Source organism: Thamnophis elegans, chromosome Z (assembly GCF_009769535.1).
Source record: "Thamnophis elegans isolate rThaEle1 chromosome Z, rThaEle1.pri, whole genome shotgun sequence".
NCBI classification, from domain to species: Eukaryota; Metazoa; Chordata; class Lepidosauria; order Squamata; family Colubridae; genus Thamnophis; species Thamnophis elegans.
The window spans coordinates 89660680-89676594 of NC_045558.1; the positions used below are offsets into that span (position 1 = coordinate 89660680).

Sequence of the window (15915 nt, forward strand, 5' to 3'; positions counted from 1 at the left end):
TTTTCTTGTTTTTAACATGTTTCAGTTTAATTATCATTGCTATCTAAGCTACATGTTACTATGAACATCATGTGGTATTTTGTCAATGAAGTTTCTGGCATTGACATAGTTGGAAGCCTGTACAATACCTCAAAAGTCTTTTGTAAATAGAATCACACCTTTCTTATTTGCAGAAGTTATCAAAGATATGTACAAATTGATGGCTGGCTGGCTTGTGTTGGGAGGACCTGAATCAGAGAAAACAATGCTTTCATTAGAAGGCTTTTAGTCTAACTGTCAGATAGTTCAAATGCCAGTATTGAAACTGTTTGTCCCTCCAGTCACCACTTAGAGATTTGTTTCTGAATTTCCCACCTAAGGAGCTGAATGATTACATGTTATGCTCTTCCAGAGGCTTTCTTCATGGAATTCATCTGGTCTGAATTGATTGGGTGCTGCACAAGGCTGTGTTGAAAAAAAGTGAAACTGATCCAGGTGTTTTTGTTTTTTTTACCAGCCCGGAAGACCTGGGTTATCAGTGGTCAATAAATTCATCTTTACCACTGTTTTTGAATATCATTTCCCGGTCCTTGCACTTGAATCCAGGGTGTTGACATCTTTATGAAGAAGTTATTTCAACTATTTCATATTCTTACATTAATTCTTTTCATTCATAAATGATTTGGAAGACCTTTTATTCAGGGAATCAGAGAAAAAAATGTACCCTGCATAAGTTCTGACCTTTTATCAATCAGGTCTGAATATATATTCTTGAGCAAGCATATTACTTAATTAATTCTCTGGTCAATAATTTATCATCATTGTCTTTATACCCTCAGTAGAATCAAGATTTATCTTATTTATGTTTGTTTTGGGAAAGAATCTGGAAGAAGAAGAAGAGTGTTATAAGTGTATTATTGAATATGCAAGAACTACTTGATTAGCTGAAGAATCCCACAGTTCAGAGCATCTCTGCATTTCCTTTTTGCAAGGGTCTCTTCTTTATAGCCAAAGAAGAGCCTCGGATGACTTCTTGTTCTAGTGGCGTCACAGCTCCTTCCATTAAGAGCACTGCTACCAGTATTTCTTTGGCATTCACTACTAATGAACCTTTGGAGAATATTTATACTGCACTTGTGCAGTCTTATCAGTAGGTGATGCCATTGTCCTAAGAGGTTTGGAGTATACATTTCCTCTCTGAGGACTAAAACAGGGTTGCAGTGAGAAACTCTTTTACCACTTTGAAAAAAATGATATGTTGGTACTTAACTGTGAAAGGTCATTTTCAATAGTGAGTGGAAGAAATCCAGCTCTCCCTCAAATGAGTTGATTTGCAGACAGGGAATTGGATATCAATAGGAATTAGCTGTTACATGTTTTTCCCCTATTTTTGAAGTCTATAAATGAAAGGAGGGGGGGTGCCTTCCTCCCATAGATATATTGGGCAAAGCAATTCAGAAAACAGTAGCCGTCATCCACACTGAAAAATAAATGTTATGGTAAGTAGTTATATACCAATTTAAACAGTGGTGCAGATTTTAAAATGAAACATTTCAAGTGGCATCTATTCTTTTTTTCCAGGGTTTACTCCACTTATTTTGGCTGCTACTGCAGGTCATGTTGGTGTTGTAGAGATTTTGTTAGACAATGGTGCAGATATTGAAGCTCAGTCTGAAAGGACCAAGGACACACCATTATCTCTAGCTTGCTCTGGAGGAAGACAAGAGGTAAAATATTAAAAATTGTTATATGTTTTTCTTGTAAAGGTGAAGTTACAGTTCAGATCCCCAAACCTAACCATATTCTCCAGAAACCGTTTTAGGAAAAACCAAGGGATATTTTGAAGATACTGGTATTAGTGATGTTTATGCATGCTTGAGAAATTCCACAGAAGCAATAGAACATTTCCTTTGAAATGTTTGGATTACTTACTTACTTACTTACTTATCTTTTTACTTATTAATTTATTTATAAAATGTATTGACTGCCCATCTTACCACAAGGTAACTCATGTTTTCTAATAATCATGTTTTTATTGCAGTATTTAATATAATAACTTGAATGTACTTTTATTTCATATACGATATTAACTCATAATTTGTTCAAACAAGGTTCAAATCCTTTTCTATAATCCTGGTTTGTATCATAACCACAGTTCTTTAGTCCAAGATTGCTAACAGAATATTTTGATTAGCTTCAAAATCAGTGTTCCTAACAGTCACTTTCTGAGTAAGCCAGAGGAATAGTAGATAAATCTAAGCTCATATATGTCAATATTGAATGCAGTGTTGTATGCACACCATATTAATTATTTTATAATTGGATTGAACTTGTAACATTTAATCAATACTTTATTTTTTTTTTACCTTCATTAAACATTAACTGAACACTATAATGAGACACATGCTGAACAAGACCAGTACTTATCTACTTTGATATTCTGTCCAATAAATAGCTAAGAAAACTTTTAGGCTGGACCATAATGGCACTTACTTACTTCTATTCCTGAGAAACCTCTTTGAATAAGAAAGTAATATAAAACCACCATAATCAGAAGCTTTTTCGAATCTAGTCTTATTTTAGTATCTGCTTTCCAAAATCTGATCTAATAAGCTGGACTCCAATAAATTAGAGTCCACTTTATTAAGTCTGATCTATTTACTCCAATTTTCAGCAGTAGCTTGAAATAGTGTGACTACAATCCAGAGGTGTCTTCCCCATAGAAGGGATTCATTAGATGCATGAACTTTCACCTTCCAGATATTTCAGCAATGATCACATATCTGCAATAAAGTTTATTTATGTGGTTTGTTTATTTTTCAGATTTGTACCCTCAGACTCCTGGCAAAGCCAGGTAGCAGTGGTTAATAAATTGAACAACAATAAAACTACACTAAAATGAATAAACCTGTCAATAAATATCAATAAACTAATCATATAATTAAAAAGTAGTAAGGATAGATGATAGATGTTATAGATGATAAACTTTATGTTTATTTCCTGATTGTTGCAGGAATGAAATTCCATTCAGAGAGAAAAATATATTCAAGTCCTACTTCATTATTAAATCTTTTCCTAGATTCTGGTCGTCCTCCCTCTCTCTCAGTGAAACTTGAATACACTGCCACAATTTATATCTTGTTTGAAATGTCTGTCATATTGCTGCATTATTAAACTATTAAACTATATAGGGAATAGTGTATATCACATTTGTTATAAGATTGATATGTTAAATTACACAAATACAAATGTTTTCATTGATATTGTATATGAAAAATTGTTCAATGTTGCTAATCAGGAAGAAATTTTGATAATAAGTTTCATGTTTAAAATTGGAGCAGCAATCACTTCTTAAAGTAACTTTCTATATGACGCTTCAGGTGGTGGAGCTTCTGTTAGCACGAGGTGCAAACAAAGAGCACAGAAATGTTTCCGATTATACACCTTTAAGTTTAGCTGCTTCTGGTGGGTATGTGAACATCATCAAAATACTATTGAATGCTGGTGCAGAGATCAATTCAAGGCAAGTTCTCTTTTTAACGTTTTACTTCCTAGTTGTTTGATTAATCTCTAGGAAAACCATTTTTTCATTGTAAAAGCTGGCAGTGTGGTCAAGGAGAGCCACTAAAATGTGTTATTTAAAGTTTTGGACTTCAGCTATAGAGATTCATTTGGAGTCTCCATTCTACCCCTGAAGCTCACAAACTGACTTTAGGCTACTTACTCTGTTTGGTTACAACCCCCAAAATATGTATATTTATAAAATGATTATAAAAAGGTAAAATAACCCCTACTTTAAAATTTAATAACTGAAATAGATAAATGGGTAATGTAAAATGAGATATTTATTTCAGTATTAATGGTATTCAGTTTTCAGGTTAAACTGGATTTCTGGTAATTTCATGGGCTTGTCTATATTGTTTTTTGGCAGTTATATGGAAATGCTTTGCCATTATCTTCTGGAATATTCTTTTAACTTCCAATTTTGCCTGCACCCCTGGTATTTATTGTGTTCTCCCAATTTCAGTATTAACCAGATCTAACCCTGGTTAGCATTTCAAAATTGGCTAAGGTTGGTCAAGTCCTATCATGTAGTAAGTTTTCCCAATAGCATATATAATATATGAATACAGGTAATCCCCGAGTTAGAAATGTTCCCTTAACGAACATTTGAAGTTATGTGACAAATGCCTCCTAGTGTTTATGAAAAGACCTGAAATTACGAATGTTGAAGAACCATGGTCCTTGTTTGTCCTTACAAATGGCTCTGCAACTTTCGCCCTGCCTATTCTCCCCATCCCCCTGCGCCGGGTATCTAGGCACTAGGCCTGTGCAAAAATCTAGAGACCCTTCCCTTTCTTGGCATGTTTTGGCACTTCAGGCCTTCCTGAATATGTAGGGGATGCGTTCTCTTCAGCAAAGGCCTTGAGGAAAGACCTTTTCTGGCAAAAATGGAGCCCCGCATGCACGCTCCCTGTGGGGGCTCTGTTCTCTTCAGCAAAGGCCTCCTCAAGCCCTACAGGGCTCTTTGAAGCAGCATCCCATAGATGCATAAACACTTTTCTGACGCAGCCAAAAGTTTCTGGGGGCCCTGATCTCTTGCGTTTTCAGGCACACATTCGCTTTTGCAGAGAAGGGATGCCTGAAGTCTAGTGAGAAGCTTCCACTCTGCACAAAAAGTTTTTGCATGTCAATGGGAGGCTTGAAGCAATGTGATTTTGTTGTCCCAAACCTCCCTTTGTGTGCAAAAGCTTTTTGGTACCAACCTGCAAGTCTTTGGAGGAGATTTACTGAGACTGCCCGCCGCTCCATCAAGACAGGCAGCCTTGATGAGTCAGAGGAGCCGAGCAGGGCATATTTGCTCTGCCTCTGCTCTTGCCTCTCGCCAGGAGCAGGCAAAGAAATATAGATGCTGGAGAGGAGACAGATCTTCACAAGGCAAATGATCTGGCACAGCAGGATGAGGAGAATTATGAGGACCTCAGTGGTAGGAGAATGAGGTAACTCAGTGGGTCAGGGTAGGCCTTGGGTAATCTGAAGTAGGTGGCCTATTTCATCACTAGGCTTCCCAATGGCCTTCCCCAGCCTGAGATATTCCATGTGCACTTAACGAGCCACACATTCGATTAGCAAGTGCGTGGGAGAAAGGAGGGAGTGATCATGTTCAAGTTAATGCAATTCACTTCTATGAATCCTCTGGTTACAAATGGATGGGCAGTCTCCATTGCATTCATAACTCGAAGACTATCTATAGCTACTTAGCCTCTGAAGCCCTATTGAAAGCTTTGCATTGGAGGAGGTTCCATGCATATGTCTTCATTAGAGAAATAGATCAATATTATAGAAAAGTCATTATATTTGCAATACTAAAATGTAGCATATATTAATTTATTTTTAGAACTGGAAGCAAGCTGGGTATCTCTCCATTAATGTTGGCAGCCATGAATGGCCATACCGCAGCTGTGAAGTTGCTCTTAGACATGGGTTCTGATATTAATGCGCAGATAGAGACCAATAGAAATACTGCTTTGACGCTAGCCTGTTTCCAAGGAAGAACGGAAGTGGTTAGTCTTCTCCTTGATAGAAAAGCTAATGTTGAACATAGAGCTAAGGTAAGGAATAACTCTTAATTTTTGGTTTTGTTTTGTTAACTTATACCCTTAGGTAGTCCTCGACTTATGACCATTTGAAGTTACAAGAGCAGCCAAAAACAAAAAAGATTTACAAGAGTTCTTACAACATCCCCATGGTCACATGTTCAAAATTCAGGTGTTTGGCAATCAGCATGCATTTATCATGATTGCAGCATTCTAGGATCACATGATTGCTATTTGTGACCTTCCTAGGGGACTTCTGACAAGCAAACTCAATGGAGAGAGCCAGATTCATTTAATGACCATGTGATTTGCTTAACCACAGTAATTTGGTTAACAACCTTAGCAAAACAAAGTTGTAAAATTGGGCATAACTCATTAACAGTCACATTGCTTAGTGATAAGACTTCCCATATTGTCATAATTGGAGGACAACATGTATCTTAAGTATACAAATGTTTTGCTTTTCTACTGATTTCAAGTATCCCTAAATATATAGCAGAAACTGATTCCTTAATTTCTATACCACATGCATAAATTTTATGGTTGTGCAAAAGATTATTCAAACTGCTAAATAATAACACATTTAATATTAGGACAGACTTTTTGTCTATTTTAACAGTAGCATTTATAGTATTATTTTCTTCTTTTTCCTTTTCCTTTTTTTTTGAGGCTCTTCTTCCTCTTCTTTTCTCTCTCTCTCTCCCTCTCTCTCTCTCTCTCTCTCTCTCTCTCACACTCACTCACTCACTCACTCACACACACACACACAAAATGTAATTGCAAAAAAATAGAAATAACTAATCGTACTAAAAGTGTGCAACCAGTAGAAGGGGATAATAAGAGATCATTACCATATGTTGTTACTGACAGAAATGTTTAGTAGTGTGATAGCAAGAAGAAGAAAACTGTCTCTTTCTTTAGTTGTCTTGTCCCCAAAGTGGCATCCTAGGAAAGGAGTTGAAATAGTTTTGTGTCCAGAATATGAAGAATCTACAGATGCCTTCTCAGCCTTCCTTTGGACCCACACAACGTATAAGTCTCTATGGAAGGAAGGCGGGTTATATTTTTAACTATCGGTTGGAGTCTTACCTCTCTTGTTTGGTTGCTATACCAAACCAGACAGTTATAGAAGTGCAAATGATAGATTTAGACTGTATCATCAGCTCCTAGAGCAGTTTGAACTTCCTGAGCTCAGGAAGAACATTCTTTGTTGTGCCTTTTTAACAATGGTTCTAATGTAAAGTGGCCATTTCAAGTCCTAGATTTCAAAGTTCTATTATCTTCTTTAAAGATTATTCTGAAGGCTCCCTTTTGAAATGCATGTAGTACAGCAGTAAATTTTCCCTTTCTGGTAGACAGACTGATATTTATTTAATGTAGTAGTTTTTATAACATGAAAGCAATGCTGTTTCGTTTTTGTGTGTGTGTGTGTGTGTTTTTTGGTGGCTGTTTTGTTGGTGCCAGTATTCAGTACTGCAGATTTTTATAAAAGGTAGAACTTAGCCATCTGTATGGTTTACTGAATAACAACAACAACAATAAAAGATTTATTCATAGGAATATGCAAAGTGGTCTTTGCATGAAACAGCTGGATTCATATGGTCCGTTCTCAAATTGAAACATACGTTTCAGATCATTCATTTTATCCATGGATTGAAATGTGGATGTTTTGTTTCAGATTTATATTAAAACCTAGCTTTTCCTGGATAAAAGTGATTGGGGGCTTAGAAAGGAAGAGGAAAAAACACACTGCACACTGAGTTATTTATTATCACAATAAGGAACAGCTGCATAGACTAATGCACTAGTGATGGTAGCAGCTGAAGGGAGGGCGGGAATTGTTGGCCCAGTACAGGTAGTCCTCAAGTTACAACCATTCATTAGTGATTGTTTGAAGTTACAACAGCACTGAGAAAAATGACATGACCATTTTTAAAAATCCTTTTCACACTTACGACCATTGCAGCATCCCCATGGTGACATAATCAAAATTCAGATACTTGGCAACTGACTCATATTTATGATGGTTGCAGTGTTCTGGGGTCATGTGATCACCTTTTGTGACCTTCTGAAAAGCAAAGTCAGCAGGGAAACCAGGTTCACTTAACAATCGTGTTCCGTATTTAACAATTATGGGAAGAAAGGTTGTAAAATGGGGCAAAATTCACTTAATAATTGTTTTACTTAGCAACAGAAATTTTGGGCTCAATTGTGGTCGTAAATCAAGAACTGCCTATACAATATATCATTTTGTGACATTGTAGTGACTGGGAAGAGAAAGAGGTGCTAGAAGGTCACAGAGGCTGACCAGATGGTAAGATATGTTTCCCTATGGAGCTTCTGAGGGTTGACCTGCATCAACCTTTCCTTAAATGCCCCATAAAATTACTCTGAGAGCCTCTGAATCTAAACCTCTGAACAGCAAACAATATCCCAGGCTTACATTTTGCTAAACCAAGGAAAAATTAACAAAACTTCCAGAATCTGATGGTTTGCTCTGGATTCAAAACAATATATGTTTTTCATTTCATGCACACTTATATTTACTTGCTGCTTCACAAAGCAAGCATTCTGAATCATGGAGACTCTTTCATTAGTATTTGAGCTTGTACCTTTGGATTTGTGTGAGGCCTTATGTTCTCCTTCCATAATTGATGTTTCTTTCTGTATACCATTTATCACAAATAAACAAAGCAGAGACCTCTGTGGGAATGAGTGGCAAAAAGGAAACAAATGACAAAAGCAACATTTTGCTGAAATCCTTCAGGTCCGCTGATACCCTGGAAAGGCTACAACCCGGTCTCAACATTTTGTGTTAGTTCCACTTACCTGACTGAATGTCAGACCATTTGCCACTGTTGTGTGAACTGTATTTAACAAGTAAAAGAAAAAAAGAGTCCCTGCGGATTTTACTCCGCTAGTTGTTGCTGACTTATAGGGGGCAGTGCTCATCTGTGTTTCAAGGCCATTGAGCCAGTGCTGTCTGAAGATATTTCTGCGGTCATGTGGCCAGCATGACGTCACGGAGCGCTGTTATCGTCTCACCGAAGTGGTACCTATTTATCTACTTGCATTTGTATGCTTTTGAACTGCTAGGTTGGCAGCAGTTGGCAGGGTGAGGACAGAGCTCATCCTGTCGCATGGAGCTCGAGTCTCGATATTTAACAAGTAAAGGAGTGGATTTGCAAGAGGGAAAATACCTCTCTCTTCATCTAGAAGAGAGGTGTAGTTTACTGTGTAATTTACAGTTTTGTCCAAATTTTGTCAAGAAACAAAAAACCCATATCCTTTCAAATGGGTTGAATGCTCTCAAAGGAGAAAATTAGGGTGTATCTTCCCAATGTTGTCTTTTTTTTCTGTCATCAATTATCCACAGCTATGCAGTCTCTTCAGTTTGAAGTGTCTTCCTGCACTCCCTGTAATAAATACCTGGGATTACATCATCCTTCACCTTGGTTCCCTCACCTGCTCCTTCTTGTCCTTTTCCTAGCTTACTTTAGCCATTATCTGTGGAGGATATTGAAGCTCTTCAAAGCCAAACTTTATCTCTGTTCCTGAGCCGATATGGTGCAAGATCTTCTCATACCCCATATAGAGTGGCAATTGGAGCATCTAGAGCCCTCCTGCCTTCTGAGTCTGAACCTGCCAGTAGAGCCAACATGGCTGGAAGGTAAAAAGCTGCACTTCATTGGGGTTTTAATGCCTCACTTATGCTGCTCAGAGCCTCTTCTGTGGCCTTCATTAAGGTGTTCAGCAAACTGCTTGAGAGTGATAAATTGGACAAGGATACTAGAAATTTGTTGAAGAAAATTTTTCCATGGCTGAACTGACACCGGATCCTTTACAACCAATTAATGGATTGCTGATTGACATGGATTCCTTAACAACCAAATTAATGGATTGCATATGATCATCACAAGAAGCCTCAGGCTGTGAAAGAAGGATATAGATATAATTCGGTACAGCAATCTTTGAAACAGACTTTTTTTCCCCTTTCCTTTTCTTTTTTCTTTTTTGACAATGCAGTAGAAGCAATGAAGGAAACAAAAATTCTCTCCAACTCTCCAGAATGAGAAGAAAAGAAATCTTCCAAACAGTCCAAGGCTTTTCATTCCTCTTACTTTTTCAAACAGTCTTTAAAGATTCAGTCTTAGCTAAGCAGCGACTTAAAATTCCAAACCGATTTAGCACTCTAGTAAGAAACCTTAGTTCTGCGTGGTTATCTTCAGAAATTTACAGGTAGCATATAATGTGAATGGCTTTTATACTGAAGCACCAAAATGTTTAGCAAGTTTTAGAAATAATCAACAAGAATTATACAATAGAAATCAAGCCAATAATGTTTTTTCCAGCTCTTACTCTCAAGGCTACATTCCTATCAGAAGATACTATCATCATACAGACAGATGATCAGGCTGATTACTTGGTGGTCATTGTAGCACCAAAAAAGGGAGAGATCAGGACAACAGTGGATCAAACATGACAATTTGTTTATAAGCTATTTGTAAATTCCAGATAAAAAGATTGTCAGCAGTGACATGTCTCAACAAGGAGATGTTATTGAATATAATAACTTCAATAAACTTCACCACAATCTTTCTCCCAAATGGAAATGTCATAGTTTTTTTTCCTGTTTCTACTATGTCAAGGAACGACGTATACACTGCCTTGAGCTTTTGAAGAAAGGTGATATAAATTCCTAATGGATAAATACTAGTTTAGAAATTCCTCTTCAGGTATATCCTCTTTCATCTGGTGATCAGACTATTATCATATTAGCTTTGTGTGCAGCCGGAGCTTTTCTGCAGTTCTTGCCTAGACATTTGCCTCTTGTATAGATATTCTTCAGTGGGCAAGTTTTCATTTCAGTCATTTTTGTTTAGGGTTCAGGTTACCAAGCACCATTAATGATTTAAAAGCAAGTCCTCTTGAATTAGACACCTGCCATAAAGACTTATGGGTCAAGAATTTATGTTTTTTTTTCCACCAGATTAAAAGCCATGAATATAAATCTTTTGGCTCTCTGGGAGATCATGCTACTTTCAACCTGATTGCTGTTCAGGTTTTAAATAGAAAATTCAATGAATCCATGTTTTCATTAGAAGAGATAGTATGGGAGCTTGGGTAATATTGTGACTGCTGTTCAGTCAAAGCAGAACATCTAAAAAATATTCTCTGAGTACACAGATTAATCCAAATCAATGGAGGCTTAGTAGAATGTTATCTGAACTATTTTAAAAACTCAGGACTTAAATTTGGAGCTCCAGTTCCGGCCATCTTCTTTTCTCCAGAGAATAGAAATTTTTCAAAAAGCTTTCTGGAAAAAAGATTTTAGAGAGTGAATGAACCTAACATAAACATAGTTTTGTCTTTTCTTTCACTTATCAATAGTACAGAAAGGTAGAGAGCAGCAGAAAATAAATAATCATCATCATCATCATCCCTAATTTGAGATTTAGTTCAAGAGCTTATTTCTTCACCAATATATGAATCTTTATAGCATGTTTACATTTTAAGATGCTGAAGCTCACTGTTTGGAGGTATTTGAACCATATGGTCAATTCTCAAAGGAGGCAAGACATGCCTAATATCCAGGTACTATATGAACATCATAACACTCTTGAAAAGATCCTTTATGTGGTATAGCAGTATAAAGGTACTATTTGTACCTACCATAGTGCACCTTTATAAGATGGTCTCTCTTGATTTTGAGCTCCACCACAGATTTGTCTCAACAATGATATTGTGTGTGATTTTGCTTCCATCTGTCCAGACACCTAGATTTTTCAGACACCTAGAGGTTCATAAACTTTCTTGGTGATCAATCTAGCAGTAATTTATTGCATTCTGTTTGGATGGTTAACTACATTCTTTGTAAAAGAGGTAGTCTTTTTGAATCTTTAAAATTATCTTCTTTGAAGATACATTCATCTTCAAGATAGTTTTGCTTACTATATTGACTTAAGTACTTTAGGATTATATTCCTCAAAGATTTTTATCTTCAGACATTATTATTAATTCATGGTTAAAGAAGTTAGAGTATTGAAAAGCAGAACTTTTTCAGCCAAGCAAGTTGATTGCATTGGTTGATATAGTAAAGTTATCTTCCACTAGGATCCTCTTTGATTAGTAATGTACTTTCAGTCATCTAAAAAAAGAATTGTGATTTAGTGATCATGAATACACAGATAACATCCAGACATGTGTTTCCCTTTGTGCTCTAGTGAAGAACAAGTTCTAAGATCACTAATAGGTTTAATGAGAGTTAATAAATAAGATGAGCAATCTATTCTGACTTGGGTTATGCTCCCTCTGAAGAATAAATCCTAGAAATCTGCTTTGTTAATTCTCACATGACTTTTCTTAAAAGTCTTATTTCATATGCTAGTTGTAATTCATTCTTTGTATAGAATTAGGTATTTTGATCAAAATATTTTGCAGCTTTTTATACCTTTTATATGAGGATGTCTCTGAAAACTTGAGACAAAAGTAGATCTGGTTCAAATTATAGCAAGTGGCTCAATCAATGCACTGATATAATTTTTAAAGACGCAAATTGTCTGGGTCCGCCTCTTAAGATTATTAGAACCTTCATGGAAGTATATTTGTTGTCTGAAAAGGAAGTCTAATAAGATTCCTTTTCCACAAAGTAAATTTCTTCGGTTCCGTTATAACCCCTGATAATTCAGGTTTTTGGACTTTTGCCACGGATGTTCTTTCTTGGGCACTAGATATCTTCTATTAAAACTACATAAGCAGTTTTAAGTATGTCTTTGGTTGAAAATATCATTGAACTCAGTAGGACACCTGAACATAAAATCTGAATGTTCATAACACATACTGTACATTCTAATCGTGTAAAGTACCTGGATCTGAAGAAGCGAAGATGCTTTAAATATGGCATAAGCAAACATATTTTTCTTAACTGCAGCTCCATAAAGGAGATGCATTTATACCAGCCTGCAAGCTCAGGTATAGGCATGGGTCTTTTAAATTCAGTTGGAATTACCAACTGAATAGCAAGCATGGCCATTACTAGATCCAGTTCAAGACCTTTGCCCATTTCAGATTCAAATTTCTTTGTCTTGTACATGTTATTCTACAGTATAAAATATTCTTATTTGTGATCTTTTGTATAAAGGAAAATCTAATAAGAGTTAAACATTTTGCCCTCATTATACTTTCCAGCAAATAGGAAAAATAAGATTTTAAAACTATTTAACAATCCATATAAAATCTCTTTATTTTCTTGATATTTTCTTGTTGATGTTATTCAGTTTTAGTGTCATTCTGTAGTAGATATCCTGCCATTTATTTATGATGCAAAGCCTCCCCTGCCCCCAATCACTTCTGTGAATTATTTCAAACATTAATAATCAAACCAATCAGGAGTCAGTCATCTTCCTTTTTGACTTCTTTTACAGAGAACCGCCATAAAAGTTAATAATGCTTGTCTACAACGTAAAACTATATTGGTTGTTTTTTTTTAACTGTTGTTTTAATTTTTTCAAATTTCACCTGAGAAAATATATTTAATGTTATTATTGTCCATCTAGACTGGACTGACACCATTAATGGAAGCTGCTTCTGGTGGCTATGCTGAAGTAGGCAGAGTTCTTCTCGACAAAGGTGCTGATGTAAATGCACCACCAGTCCCTTCTTCAAGAGATACTGCTTTAACCATTGCAGCTGACAAAGGACACTACAAATTCTGTGAACTGCTTATTAGCAGGTATTATAGTTTATCTTCTCCTGAATAGTTTATCTTCTCCTTATTTTTTTAATTGGTCGCAGAGCCATGACCTCTTGGTTCTGTCACCAGTTAAAAGGTCTAATATGGGTGACTATTAATTCCATGAAACATTGATACATAGTGGATTGTGAAGTAGTACATGGAAGACAGATTTCACTTCCAAATCTAATCACAAGAGGCTATAGCATTCATATAGGAGTATTAAATAGCTGCCCAGAGCCATCCTAATGGGTAATTTGTAGTATCCTGTATGGGGCATTCAAAATATTATAAACATACCTGCAAGGAAGAAGAAGAATGGCAGTGCAATATACACCAGCTATATCTCTTCAGGGGTTTGCCTGAAGCTATGCTGCCTCAAACTAAATTGACTCTACAGGGATCTTGTCTTCTCTGCCTTACCATGTTGGATTGGTACAACTTAATCTTTGAGAAATCAAATCCCAAAAATACTTGCAGTGGGCTTGATAAAATCTTGGGTGAATGTAAGCTGAGGATTTGGGATCAAAACACACATATAGAGTGTGCATATATAGAGAATGTTTGTAAAAACCAGAACATTGCTAATCCTAAGAGAATAGTGAATATTTGACAGAATAATCTAACCATTAGATTATTATCCTTGAATACTTTACTATTATGTTCATTCAGAATAATAAGAATGCATTTTGAATATGGGACTGAATACAGTGTCTCAGCTGTTCAACGTTCAACCCTCAGTGACTACTATTAAAAGAAATTCATACCTTTTTTTACAAAGTTTCAAAGATATTTCAAAACAGGCCTGTTTCATTGTTATTTACATTATTTTATTTCTAACATTTCCCATTTTTTCGTAATTCAAAACCATTCCAAACTAAATTCTGAATTTTGTAACTTAAAATAAAAAGTAGTGCTTTCTGTAGAGGGAAGAAGATCTGTTAATATAGTTCCTAATTATTTAAGGAGCTATAAACTATTAAAAGAGCTATTCCTTTAAAGTAATAGCAATTCCTGGTTATGTCACAAGGGATCACAAGCAAATGATAATTTAATTGGGGGGCTCAATTATTTATAATTTAGTGTTCTCACTTAACTTTTTGTAATAACAATTTGTGTACATTTTGAATTCTCCTAAACTTGTTTTTTTACAGTTGTTTTTATGTCTCTTAGAATCACGTTGCATGAGATGGGCAGCCATATAAATATGATCAATAAATATATTAATTAATAAATAATAGCAGCCTTTGGAACAGAGTTTTTGAGGAGGGGATTATGTCTTCCTTGTTTATTAATCAGGTTTTTTTATTTTTTGGTAGGGGAGCTCACATTGATGTTCGTAATAAGAAAGGAAATACTCCATTATGGCTTGCTGCAAATGGTGGTCATTTAGACGTTGTCCAGTTATTAGTACAAGCAGGAGCAGATGTAGATGCCGCTGATAATAGGAAAATAACTCCTCTAATGGCAGCCTTTCGAAAGGTAAACATTTTTTATCTTTATTTAACTGAAAATACAAGAAGTCCTTGACTTACAACAGTTTGTTTAGTGACCATTTGAAGTTACAACAGCACTGGGAAAAAAATGACATGGCTGTTTTTCACACTTATAACTCTTGCAGCATCCCCATGGTCAGATGATGGTTGCAGTGTCCTGAGGTCATGTGATCCCCTTGTTTGACCTTCTGACAAACAGTCAATGGGGAAGGCAGATTCATTTAACAGTTAACAACTGTGGCAAGAAAGGTTGTAAAATAGGGCAAAACTGACTTAAATGTTTTGCTTAGCAACAGAAATTTTGGACTCAATTGTGGTCATAAGTTGACGACTACCTATACAATGATTTCAGTATGGCAATATCATGTTTCTATCTATTGGCAAGCTTGTATGAATCCCATATATAATTGACATGGAATTAGCTCCATCCCTTTTGATTTTCCAAAAGACCCTCAAGACCTGTCATGTAATCAGATTTGGGGGCTCTAAGGATACAGGAAACCTGCTGAGATGGCTTTGCTGTAGAGATAACCATTTTTTATTCCTCTCATTACCTATGACGTGTGTCATAGGTTTTTATGATATTTACTAATATGGATTTTTACATTTTATATCTGTGATTTTACATTGTTATTTTATCTTGTGATGATGAGATGGACATTTATATAAATTTAAAAAATATTGAATAGGAGCAAGTTTCTGGAAAAGTATAAATTTAAAAAATAGGCGGTATTGCCAATACAATCTTAATGTTTCACATCTGTTTGAGTTACATTGCACTTATTTTATAAACTGCTTAGATGTTTCCAAATAAAAGCATCTAAAGCCTGGTTTATTATTTTGAAACAATAATATTCGAAACTTAAGATATATTTTAGTTGGATGGATAGAGTTCAGAGTTGCCATAACTTTACAATTTTAAGAAACAATGGGTTTCAACAGATGAATGTCACAATCCATATTCTACTGATAAAAGATTTCCATAGTTGTCTCCATTCATATTCCTATACTGGCAATCTCTAGTTATGCCAGGAAGTCTGTTTTGTTCACAATTTTAAACATAACAGTAATTTTAGATGCTAAATCTACCAGTATTTCATTTTTTCCTTTT

General features: G+C 35.7%; 1 protein-coding gene across 3 annotated transcripts in view; it reads left to right on the top strand.

The window, feature by feature from the left end:
- The window catches only part of ANKRD17 (ankyrin repeat domain 17), a 73190-nt gene that overhangs the window by 36532 nt on the left and 20743 nt on the right, over positions 1-15915 (top strand). For all 3 annotated transcript variants that reach the window (XM_032235131.1, XM_032235133.1, XM_032235134.1), the window contains 5 exons: positions 1561-1706; positions 3360-3502; positions 5378-5591; positions 13133-13308; positions 14628-14790. In XM_032235131.1, coding sequence (XP_032091022.1) covers positions 1561-1706; positions 3360-3502; positions 5378-5591; positions 13133-13308; positions 14628-14790 — 842 coding nt within the window. The remainder of the gene's footprint in view (positions 1-1560; positions 1707-3359; positions 3503-5377; positions 5592-13132; positions 13309-14627; positions 14791-15915) is intronic.